This window comes from Chaetura pelagica, unplaced genomic scaffold (assembly GCF_000747805.2).
Source record: "Chaetura pelagica isolate M959 unplaced genomic scaffold, ChaPel_1.0 scaffold33, whole genome shotgun sequence".
NCBI lineage: Eukaryota > Metazoa > Chordata > Aves > Apodiformes > Apodidae > Chaetura > Chaetura pelagica.
This window is the reverse complement of record NW_009952874.1, coordinates 706,681-718,986: the sequence shown is the minus strand read 5'-3', so window position 1 is coordinate 718,986 and position 12,306 is coordinate 706,681. Positions and strand designations below refer to the sequence as shown.

The window sequence follows — 12,306 nt, the reverse complement described above, 5'->3', positions numbered from 1 at the left end:
CCTCATTATCCACAAATGTTGTGTCTGCACAAACATCAAATCCTAATCTGAATCCCTCTCCTTCAATTCTATCACAGATTCTGGAAGCAAGTACTAGAGGCAATGAGCTTTAAAAAAAAAAAAAAAGCGCACTTCTGACATTGCTGTAGCTGTACTGGGTATTTCACTTTCAGAGTGCCTTCTCTGTGATGATTATTGCTTTATGAACCTGTTTATATTCTCTCTTGCTAATATGCTTTTTAGAAAAGACTGTCTTTTCTTCACATAATCTTATATGAAAGACAGCTATAAAATATCTGTGATTGCCATAATGCAACACATGACCTCCAAGCACTTCAACAGTATCGGTAACAAGAGTTTTTCCAAAAGCTATCCAGGATTAGAGTAATTTAATTTAAAATAAATTATTAGAAAAGAAAGAGCTGCCTCTTTAAGCTACTGTTCTGTAGATATTCAAAGTGGATTTGCAGACCGCTATGTAAACATAGGAAATACTTTTCCCTTTATCAATTCAATTTAGGGAATTAGATTTTTTAACTTTTTTTCAGTGTGAAAGATCATTTGGCAAACTGCAAAATTGTTTAATAGTGACTAGTTCAACCTGACAGTATCAGATATGAAATGAAAGCACTATTATCATGACCTTAATATCCATCAGCAGATGAGATGGACATCTCTGATAAGAACATAACTGAGGTGGAAAGTAATTTATAATTTATTTTACAATGGCAATTAAACCAACACTAATGTTGGCTGTCACTTCTTTCTTATTAAAACAATATAATGCTTTTCAATTAAAGACCTATGTTCTGGTTCTGAAGTACTAAAATTAATCTACTCTAGATTATCATAGTGCTACTTCCATCATTAGGTGAACATAAAATAATATTGTATTTTAAAACCCTTCACATAAGGATTTAGAGTCTTCTCTAAGTAGCATCATAATCCTTTATATTAAGAGAGCAGGTATTGAGATAAATTTAGTATGGAACTAAAGGCATTGAAGTAGAATTCAAAATCTGATTTTAGAACAGAGATTTGAGGCAGATTTATGGAAAACCGCTAGTTCCCAGTCTTGAAACTGAGGGTAATTCTTCACCCATCTCTTTTCTGCAATTATCATATAATTATTCCAACTGAGAAGCTCATGAGAGCCAAGTCCAAGGTCTTCTTTTGCTTACTTATTCTGAACTCTGTTCTATGACTGTTTGCATCAGGGTAGCATCTAGAGCCTCCGTCTCATTATTCCAGAGGCTGTACAAACATCAAAAACATATCCCTTAGCTTCAAAGAACTTATGACCTAATGAACTGCAATAAATTACATTAACCTCTTGGAAATGCACAGCATAATTTCAGTTAGTACCTCCAAGTCTTACTGATACAAAAAAATATTTCAACATTGAACACCATTCTTCCTTGTACTCTTCATTCTAACAGCAAATATTAATACAAATAAAAAGCTACAACCGAAGCTACAAAAAAAGCTACAAAATGAAGACAGTGCACATCAATTTTGGAAAAAAAAAAGTTTCCTCTCTTCTGGTTACCTAAAGAGAAGGGAGGGGAGATGGCAAGGCCCTCAAGTACACCACTAAGGGAGCAAAGAGGATTCACTTTACAACATACCAAAGCAAGACCACTCGTACTGTCAAGTTAGACATTTATTAAGAAAAAATCCAAAACTCATTACCCAAAACCTGAATCAAGATTTAAAGCATTTAAAGTGGATTTGAACATGCAACTCTGGTGACTGCTTTTTTATTTTGAGAATGGGTTTTGCTTCTAATAGTTGCAGTTCTTCAAAGCCTCCAACTGCAAGTTAGGATATGGCCCCTAAATTCTGACTTAGGAAGATCTACACATTCCTGACTTAAATGGATATTCAGCAATAATCCTATATTCATGAATGGACAAGACTTCTCTCCTACCTAATCTTAAGAGAATACCCCAAAGTGAGTTACTTAGCTCTGTCTCCCTAGGATCTCTTATTTCACAAGCACATGCTAAAGCAATAGTGAGAGATGCGGCTTAGGGACATTTTCAGTTCATATTTCAAATTACCTGCTTCTTCAAATGTGACCCTTAGTTCCAGACATATCATTAAGATTTGATGTATATCCTTGTAATTCACAGTTTCCCTCTTTTCAGCAATACTACAGTGATAAATTTAAAAATACATGGAACTACAGGAATTTACTGCATTTTTTTCCCTTAAGGATTCAGAATGAAGTAAATATTACTTATGCAAAAATATAAAGTAAAAAATATATAAAATTAAGTTTAGACCAATGTAACCCATCAGTCTCTAGTTTAGTGGCCAATAATTTCTAGTGAAAAAAACATTTTAACAATGCGTTAAAAGGAGTTCATGCAAATATTTTTCTTGGCTACGTCCTAAGCCAGAAATTATTAGTTTTTCTAAAAGCTACACCTACAGTTCTCATGTTCAAAGTTCAAAATGCTTTTAAGCCAAGCGTGACTTTCATCTTTCTGAATCAGAGTCACCTGAAGGAGGCACTTCTGAGAGAAATATTCATTACAGTTCAGATCTACAATTTTAAAAGTACATTATTATTCTCTTAGAGTTAATAAAGTCACATACTGCAGCTGGTGACTTGTCCAACAGCTTCTTGAGGATATATCCTCAAAGATCAGTAAGTGCAAAACTTTCCTTTTCTGAAGGAACAGACTTTTCTGAAGTGAACAGACTGGCTGTTGGATGGACTCCTGTATCCTTGGTTTAGTTGGTAAAATAATATGTCCTTGTAGAAGTTTCTGTTCAAACAGTTGTGCCATTCTCTTATTTTCTGTGATGCAGTTAAAATTATTTTGTCTAGTTTATTTTAGGAGAGTTTCCTTATTATTTTTGGTGAACAGCATTTGTAAGGCAGCAGTAGCTCCCCATGCATACATAGCAAAGTGTGAGTGAACAGAAATATCCAGCTTGGTCAACAGTAAACACAGGAGATAAAGAGTTAATTCAACTACAGGCCTGATTCTAATTTAAAGCAAGAACAATCTATAAGCCATTGTGGGCCACCTAGCCCACAAGTACAATAATCCAGATGTTTGAGCTATACAGCCTGTTAGTTACAGCGTCAGACATGCAACTTGCTTGACACTTGACAGTCCAGAGGCTGAAAAGCCTGCTTAAAGAAACCTCACATCCTCACAGCTGACAGCTCACATGGAAATATAACTGCAGAAAGAATCCCCAGAGGGCATGTTATCGAGGCTAATTGATAGTTTCAAGCAAACTTAAGGAGAGACAAGGGAATAAATATCAGCAACAGAAGGAACAGAAAGGAATGTGAAGAATTGAGCAAATCTTTGCTGGTCTTTATAAATTCCATGCATTTTCTCTGCAGACTTTTTGTTTGTTTGTTTTAATAATTCTGTTCAGACAAACCTCCAACTTTTGCTCAGTTGTCTTACACAGATGTTCATTTTACTGTTAGTCAATTGCTGCCTGCTCTTGCCTGGTGTTTTTACAAACTCAGAATTCTAAGTATCTGTCACAGTAGAATTAAGTCAAGACTTCTACTAAAGTACTAATTTATTCTTCTTCTGAATACATCACATTATGAAAATTGTTACAAACCTTCTAATGATTTTGAGTCTTTTGTCTCAACAATCTCATTGCCCAGCTCTTTTGAGGCAGATAGAAAGGGCTGGGATGGGTCTAAGACTTCTTTTAAACCTTTTAGTTAACACAGTATCCTTAGAAATACACTTGAGATGTTCCCCAAGTGCCATATTATGAGGAACTGCTGTTGATAGAGGGTTGCTGCTACAGCTATAGAAAAATTTCTACTCATCTTTTCTGTACATCATTCTTACATAGAAACATTGGCATACTTTCAGAACTTTTTGGATTAGCACTTCCTGCATACAGCTCTCCAACATTCCAAAAAGAAGCTCTTCTACACCAAGACTACTGGAAAGAATAATAATTCATAAACCAAAAATAACCTGAAGAATGTCCATGGCACAGACAGGTACCATGTTATTAGCCACTGTACTCTTAATCGTGCCATCAACACAAGCCTTCCTAACTGCAGACGATACCAGATAAATCAATACTACAGAATCCTCAGCTGCAGATTTTTGAAATTTACCTAGAACAATACACACACCTAGGAGATCACATCTTACAGTAAAAGGCTACAAAAAGGCTTGAAGCAGAAAAATCGCACACATATATAGCTTATATGTATATATAAGCTATGTGACTTGTACTCCACAGTCATATAAATTTTAGAAGTTCCACAGTCCAGCCCCTCTGCACCTCTGGTCCCAAGATGAAATAGAGCAACAATACCTCATTTTTAAAGAAAAACCAAACATAAGGCTTAAACATCTAGATCTGATTCCCCCCTGTATCTAAAGAAACTGAGGAATCTAGCAACAACCCTTGCTCCAGAAACTTCACAATCCCAGCTCCTAACACAAACCACAAACAAGAGACCAGCTCTGTAGTAAGAATCAGCATACATTTTCCAGGCATGCAGGGATGAAGTTAGGAAAGCCAGATCTTAGCTGGAGTAGAAACTGGTGAGGGATGTGACAGGCAATGAGATGGTTAGGAAAATGGACCTCAGTGGATAGACTAAGGCAGCTGCAGTTGTTTTACCTGAAGATGACAAGGCTGGTGTGTCTGTGCGCATGTGGGGGTATGGCTAAGTGTCACAAGTTGCAGCAAAAAGAAATTACAACTGGAAATAAGAAATAAAACAACACAGTGGCACATTAAGTAACAGGCTTCTCAGAGCCTGCAAATATCTGAACTGCAAGTATTCAAACCTCAATTGTATGAGGCTCTGTTATGTCTCACCTGATTTGGAATTGAGCCCCATTGTCAAATGGGAATCAACCATCTATAGAGGTCCCTTCCAACCAATTATTGTAATTATTACATTTTCATGCCCAAAGCAAATCCTAATATAAACTGATTCTAGAATTTTCTACTAAAAATGTCTAAAGCTGTTGGCTGTTTTAAAATATTTCTTGCCTGATGGGGGAAACTTAAACTGCTTATAAAGCCAGAGAGGATGAAAAAGGCTGCAATTAAGCAGCCAGGGTGCTGAAGGGAATGGATTCAGAGGCAATCTATGTGAGAGAAACAAACAGATTAGACATAAAGGAAACTTAAAACTTGCTTAGAATAGGCAACACTGCAGCGCTGAGGTAGACTACAAATCAGTTTCAATGCAGATTTGAGGCTCTGCTCCAATCCTGCTTCACAACAGTTTTAATATATTACTTCATATATTACTGAGAAAGGGACTTAAAATATTCCTCAGATCCTTTGCTGCAAACACAGCCTTTAACTGGGGTGATCTTTTTTTCTTCTCACCTTGAAATTATAGCTTCCCTCTCTTATTTGCATTGCAAATCCCCTTCATTCTTGTAATTGAAGTATATCATACAGTACTTTGATAATTCAAACAAAATGAAGCTTTTGAAGAGACCAAGAGATCATAAATTCAACTTGAGAGAAGATGACAGCTCCAGAAAATAGATCAAAAGATACCATTTTGTCTTCCAGTTGCATTTTATAATGTATTACAAAATCAATAATGTATTATGATACAAAATGTATTACAACATAATGTATTACAAAAACACCAATAATTTTTATCTCACTCCTCCAGTGAAATGGATTGATTTCTTTTTAAAAACTGAAACCTACAAAGATTATTTCACTAAAACAAAAGCTCTATTGATTGCTTTTCCTGAGAGAGGAAAATAAATGATACATTATACATTATATTCAACTCTCTTGTACTATTTTGGAAGTTTAAAAACCTTTTTTTTTCTATTTTATTAGTCCTGAGTGGTCAAATGATGATGCTAGTCCAGGTACAGACACAGAGTAGGTGCAGCAAATAGGCTGTTTTCTGTGCTAGCAAACGTGCTATTGCACAGCCTCCCCATCCACCTGGAGAGGACTTAGCAATAGTGCTGGGTGAACAAAAACCAAAAGGTTATCAGCCCTTACAGTGATTGCAGATCCCACTTGCCTAGAATAAGCTGTAATATTTGTAAACTAAAAGTTAGGCATTCGGTGAAGTACCTTTATGAATCCTACCTCTGCTTCCAGTACATACATCTATTCATCCTCATGCTCATCTATTACATCGCAAAATTAGCAGGTTGAGTACCTGTAGCATCCAGATAGAAACCACTTCCCACTCCCACCCCTGCAACTCTGCAAGTGCTTATCACCTTGCCAAATTTCAATTACTTGATCTAAGCATTGTCTCACACATATGCCTCGAAAATGATATGTTTTTGCATTTATGTCTGACATCAGGATCTTCAGTCAAACCTAAAGCTCTCTCTGCAAGCAACACACAAACAGACTTCAAGACAGATCCTAAGACTGGATCAAGACTCAGGGGGTGCAGATTCAATTCTTGCCCCTTTCCAAACTGGCTGTGTAACCTCAGGCAAAACAGACTGACACTAAGTACCCCACAGAGTCTTCTGAGAAACTAACTGTTCAGGAACTGTTAAGGAAGCTAAAACAGCCACCAATTTTCAAAGAGACATAAGACAACTGAAATGACTTGATACTGAACAGTTAAAATGCAGCTCCTGTCATTTAGCTATATGAGTTTGTTTGTTGTTATTTAACATTTAGATACAATCTGGACCACAGTCATCTACTCTGCAGAGTATCTGTGGATATTATGCTATCCTGTCCTACCCTTCTCTCATTTTATGTATGTAAACTTGTAAGCAAGAGGAAATATATGGGTCAATTTCCCTGAAACAGACTGCACCCCTTGCAGACTCTGAATATTTTCTGCTTTACTTATATTGTTCCAACTTTGGTAGAATGACCCCCAAGTTTAATGACTGTAAAGTATCAGAAACAGTACTTAGAGATTTGCATTTCCTTGTAAAATTGTAATTTTCCGCTTTCATATTTCATTTGGATCTTTTCACAATGCTCATTTTTCTTGCGCTTAAACAGTAAATTAATTATTATTGTATCCAAGACATTTTGATACTCTAATGAAAGTTAATTGGAATTCCATTTTTATTTCTAATTATAATAAATTAAATGTATAAAAATGACTTATTTCTTGTAATGCTCTTTTCTATTTCATTACTTACTAATGTTAAACATTACCATGCTCTGTTTGGAATATCCTGTTATATCTAACTTCACCACATAGATTAACATATAGTTTTAAATAGCGTGTCTTGTATCTTTGATTCCTTGGAGAATCTACACACAATTTTCCCCTTTGATATTCTTTCATGAATTCTTTCTTTTTTCTGACATAAATGTATGATCATTCTGTAGCATGCTGACTGGATAGAAAAAGAGACATTGCTAGTAGGGTGATATCAAGAAAAAAATAGCAGAAGTGCAGTTTATACCATAAAAATGTGGCTTTAATAGTGTTGCACTCTAATGATAGCAATATGCAGATATTTCAAAGACCTAATTGCACCTTTAGTCCTGCTATGGTAGTTACATCAATTAGAAGAAGCATGATCCTTTAGATAGCATTTTTTATCTTGCCCAAAATGCTTGCTCCAAAAAAGTATTATCTACCATACCTGAAGGATAAAAAAGTTGGAATAAGAAACTACATAAAGTTGAAAAGCTACAAACCCCTGTTTATTCTACTACAGTAAAGATTAATATTACTAGATGCTGCTAAGCAAGGTGTTTTTGCATGGGATTTATCACTCATGCTTTGGTGTTTTTTTTGTTTGGTGGCTTGTGGGGTTTTTTTGCCCTTTGCTACAGTTGCAATACAGGTCCAAGACACACATTTAATAATTCAGGGCAGAGATCATCCAAAATACATTAATTGCCATAAATAAACCCACAAGAACACCAAGACAAGTTTAACAGTCTTTTCTGGGGCAAACTTTGTTTATCGTCAAAGTCTCAAATTGAAACATCAAGAATCATAAATATATCCGTAACAAGATACAAAGTTTTTAAAGAAGCCTGAAGTGAACATTAGGACTGTGGCTTTCTCAGCACTAGGAAGCCACCAAGCCTCTCAGTAAAATAAACTCCCAAGGGTTTACCACACCATTGTGGTATTATGTAAAACACCAGCACTTCAGCCTAAGGTCCAAGTGTAAGGTCAAAGCTACTGACCGGATAGTGTGCTGGTAGCCAACATAAACACCAGGCTTGCAAAGCAGAACCTCTAATCTGCAAAATGGAAATACATGCACATCGAAATTGGATATAAGCCAAAAGAAAATAGCCAAGTGACTATAAAGAGGAACACACATCTATATATAAATCACTAAAAAAAGACAGTAAGCATTGCTGTTCTGGCCAGTGGCAGCTTTTTATTAGCAGAAATACACCCCTCAGGGTAGTATCAGTTACATGATGACAACAATCAGCCCATTTCTAAGGTTGAAGACAGATGCTGTTAAAAGTCACACTTTGATCTCTTCTGTTTAGGAGTGGAAAAAAAAAAAGTCCTAAAATCAAGGGAATTAACTTTTTTCCCCTGCAGCACTGAAAATTACACAAACATCTGTTTGTAATCACAGATCATTACAGAAAAAAAGATGACAGAGAAATTTTGGTTTGTCTTAGCATTTTATATCCTGATATTATCAAAAGCTTTCGTTAGGTGAAAATTGTCATGCTGCTATATCCAGGAGAGTCCCGCATCCCTTTATTTCACAATATACTACACGATTTTACATTCTCTTTTTGGAAAAAAAAAAGAATTCTGACCAACATGCTTTCATTTGGAGCAATACACTGAAGAAAAATACAGGATCACAAACTGACTTTAGGAGGCCCAGATTTCACCTCCAGACCATACTGAAATGTGTGGTCATTATCAGTGCTTTCAGCCAGACCAAGACTGAGGACACATGTGTAACATTAAAACAAACAAACAAAACACAAACAAAACCAACAACAGCAAAACATCACTAAAAAACACACTCAAAAAACCCAGCCCACTCAAAAGACCCCTACAGACTTAGGCCAAACACCAAATCCTACCAAAACCCACCCAATTTCAAAACTGTAAGTACTATCAGGACTGGGCATGCTAGCTATGAAAGAGAGAATCAATTCTGCCTGTGTTTTCTTGCCAAGATGCTTACTGCCATAAATCATCCTGAGGATGTATGTCCTAAAAGACACAAGACATGACTAATTTTCTATTAAAAAGTCCTCTTCAATGTGAAGAAAAAAGGCCAGCTGTCTGTATAGCAGGCTTCAATTCCAGGTAACTTTGCTGGGACTGTTTTTTTTAAGACAACAGTCAATTCATGAATTCTGTTTTATTAACCAGCTTTCTTAAAGTTGCTTTAGGAATCAAGTAAATAAACAAAGTCCCATCTTTTGTAGTTGTTCTTACTTCTGATCACACAAGAAGATTAGTGTCAGAGAAACGATTTTTGTGCCTTATAAAGACAAAAAGCTTTCATCCATGGCAATTTGATTTCAAGGAACCATGTAGCAAAATACAGCTTAGTTGCCCGTGGAGAAGAATATCTCTGGTATTGTTTTACGTTAAATTGACTTGATTTTCTGAACATGACATTCTTGACTTGCATAATTACCTTTTGAAATAAATCAGATCGTCTTCTTCTGCTAACAAATTTAAAAGTATGAATAGAAGATTATTAGAAGTGAAAGTAGAACAACATGAACACTTGGAAAAAATAATGAGTCTTTTTCAATACGTGCTTTATGAATGCTCACTGAGTTTTTAATCATTATTTCATACTGTAGTTACAACATATGCAATCAATGGGATATCTCAGCTAAAAGTCAAAATGGAAATGAGGTACTAACAGATATATGCTTTCCTCTTTAAAAAATAATGCACAAATTAATAAAAATAGTACTTGAAAACAGAAGTGGAAATATTATCTAGATCTAATAATGTTATTATGTCTGCATATGCCAGCTAACCTCATAAAAGCTGTGCAAATTTATGCCAGGTCTCAAGAAAAAAAAAGAAAGTGGAAATCCCATACCCTTTACTCTCCAGTTACAGTGCAGATGATTTTTTTTAACTTGCTTTGGAATAATGAATCAAATAACTGACAAGTCTAAATTAATAATTTTCTATTGTGATTCAAATGAAAAAAAATATAACTTTTTTTCCCTTTTGTTTAAACACATGCTGCAGTACATTGCAGCTTCCTGCAAGTAAGTATTCTGACAGAGCTTAGAGGCAACAGCACAGAGGTCAAAGACGCCCTGTGAAGATCAGGACCCACATTAAACTGCACCAGAACTGGAGAAGACACTTGGGCATATACTAGTCTAAATAAAGGGAAAGTTTTTTTTAGACCAAGTATCTTCCTAGTAAGACTGAGAACGTATTTCCTTAGGACAAGCCTTTCTTACACATTTTTTCTCCCCCCCAAGTTGTTGATGCCACCATTTCTACATTTATCACCATCTTCTTTATTCTGTTTCTTTTTTTCCTGCATAACTGTACCAACAACTATTAATGAGATATGATCTTAAGAAAGACAACGACACATGAAATGAGGGAGGTTTCTTCTTTCTCTTGAAGAAATACATCAAATGAATGCCCATAGTTTAGTGCATTAATAGAATTCATAGCTTCAGCTTGCTATTAAAACAGATGGCAGTCACCCCAGCAAGTATCCCTCTCCCTCACAAATTGTAATATAAAAGCCAAGGTGCCTGGCAAGGCTATACAGATAAATGGTAATATATTCTTTGGTTAAAAATTCAGTTTGAGAGCACACAGATTAAAAACGTGTTCACCTGGCAACTTGCAGAACAAGACTCAAATTTCCACTTCAAACACTTGCTCACTATGTGGCAATACTAAGCAAAGGCAAATTGCAAATACAACAGCAGGGACTACCAGCAGAGGAAACCAAGCCCTGGCCTCTGAAATATTTTTAATGTTTGTATTAAAAATGCCAATCATATGAGAATTTTAGCCAGAACAGACCACAGTGGAATCTTATTAAAATATCCTCCAGTTTAGAGAAGTAACAGACAATTGCTCAGTTTAGTCTCAATTATGCTGATTACTTAGTATTCCCCTCTTTTAGCAAAACATTTTCTAAGTTATTTTGCAAAGATGCATCTCATCTGAATAGATGTCATTAGACCAATTGAAATGCTATTGTAGAGCTTCACTGTAACTGGGATAAGAAAGCATGTGTAAGACTTCTGCTTGTACTGTGTAAAAATTCCATTATTATTCTACCATATTTCCAGAGTATTTGACATTCCAATATATCCAGCAGACAAGACTGTTATTCATTGCCTTTGCGATTATTCAAGTTTGTGTTATTAATTTTAATTTTTATAGTAATCTAAGCATGCAGCCTGATGTTAAGTTCTTCTGCACTCAAAATTTCCATCCATTTAGCATTCATTAAAAGGAAACAGAGCATCAAGCACAAGAACAAAATAGGCTTGTTTTCTAAAAAAACATCAAATAACACAGAACAAGAATCAGGTGGCCATTAAGCAACAGATTTTTTTTCATGGGCAAAATAGACATTAATTATGCTTTTATTCAGTATTTCATTTGGCTAATTCATGTGTCTGCCATTTTCAAATGAAAAGCAAGACAGAATGTGCTGTGCTCTAAAGGTAAGAGGACAAAATAATATTTTCTTACCTTGGCATTATAGGGAATATAATGCTTTGATAAGGCTTCAGGAGTATGCATCCATGTTTTGTCTACAGAAAAGCAAAATAAAAGAAGCACTGAATAGGTTATTCAATTTTTAGTTTAACTATTATAGTATCTACCTGGAAAACATCAATAACCCTCCTTTTACTTAAGTAAGTATCTGTCAGCAGTGTTCCTGGGGCTGGAAGTAAATGCAGCATATCTCAACTTCCCAAACATTTACATGAAAGAATCGGTTGCTTCTCTTAGGCTCACTTTTCATTTTAACAAACTTAATTTACCATAAGAATTCAAACTCCTCCACCCAAATATTTTACTGGCCTAAGGTTACTGTTTCTGCATCAGCTTGTTATTTTCTGCACCCTGCTGCTGCTGTTGAAAGCACTGACCACACACTGCACTTCCAATTACAGTTTTATTTATTAATTATGAAGATATTAAATGGACAAAAAAAAATATTTTGGAAAAATCATCAGAACAATAACTGAAACCAAAAAGCCCTAATCTTCCTACAAGACAAGAGAAGCAAGTCAGATTGTGGTAAATGATCCAGAAGTTTAGATCTTCTTTAATCTTTCCCTGCATATCCTACATTAACTTGCATATTTTCTTTTAATAATTCTCACCTCACAAGACTGCACTACTGTCTTACT

At 35.4% G+C, this 12,306-nt stretch overlaps 1 protein-coding gene across 2 annotated transcripts in view; it reads right to left on the bottom strand.

Annotated features, from left to right (window-relative positions):
* The window catches only part of GULP1 (GULP, engulfment adaptor PTB domain containing 1), a 63,467-nt gene extending 51,773 nt beyond the window's left edge, over positions 1 to 11,694 (bottom strand). Inside the window, exon 1 of one of the 2 annotated variants that reach the window (XM_009995231.1) lies at positions 11,639 to 11,694. In XM_009995231.1, coding sequence (XP_009993533.1) covers positions 11,639 to 11,689 — 51 coding nt within the window. In that variant the 5' untranslated portion in view covers positions 11,690 to 11,694. The remainder of the gene's footprint in view (positions 1 to 11,638) is intronic. The other variant, XM_009995230.1, reaches the window with a different exon arrangement.
* Between the last annotated feature and the right edge of the window lie 612 nt (positions 11,695 to 12,306).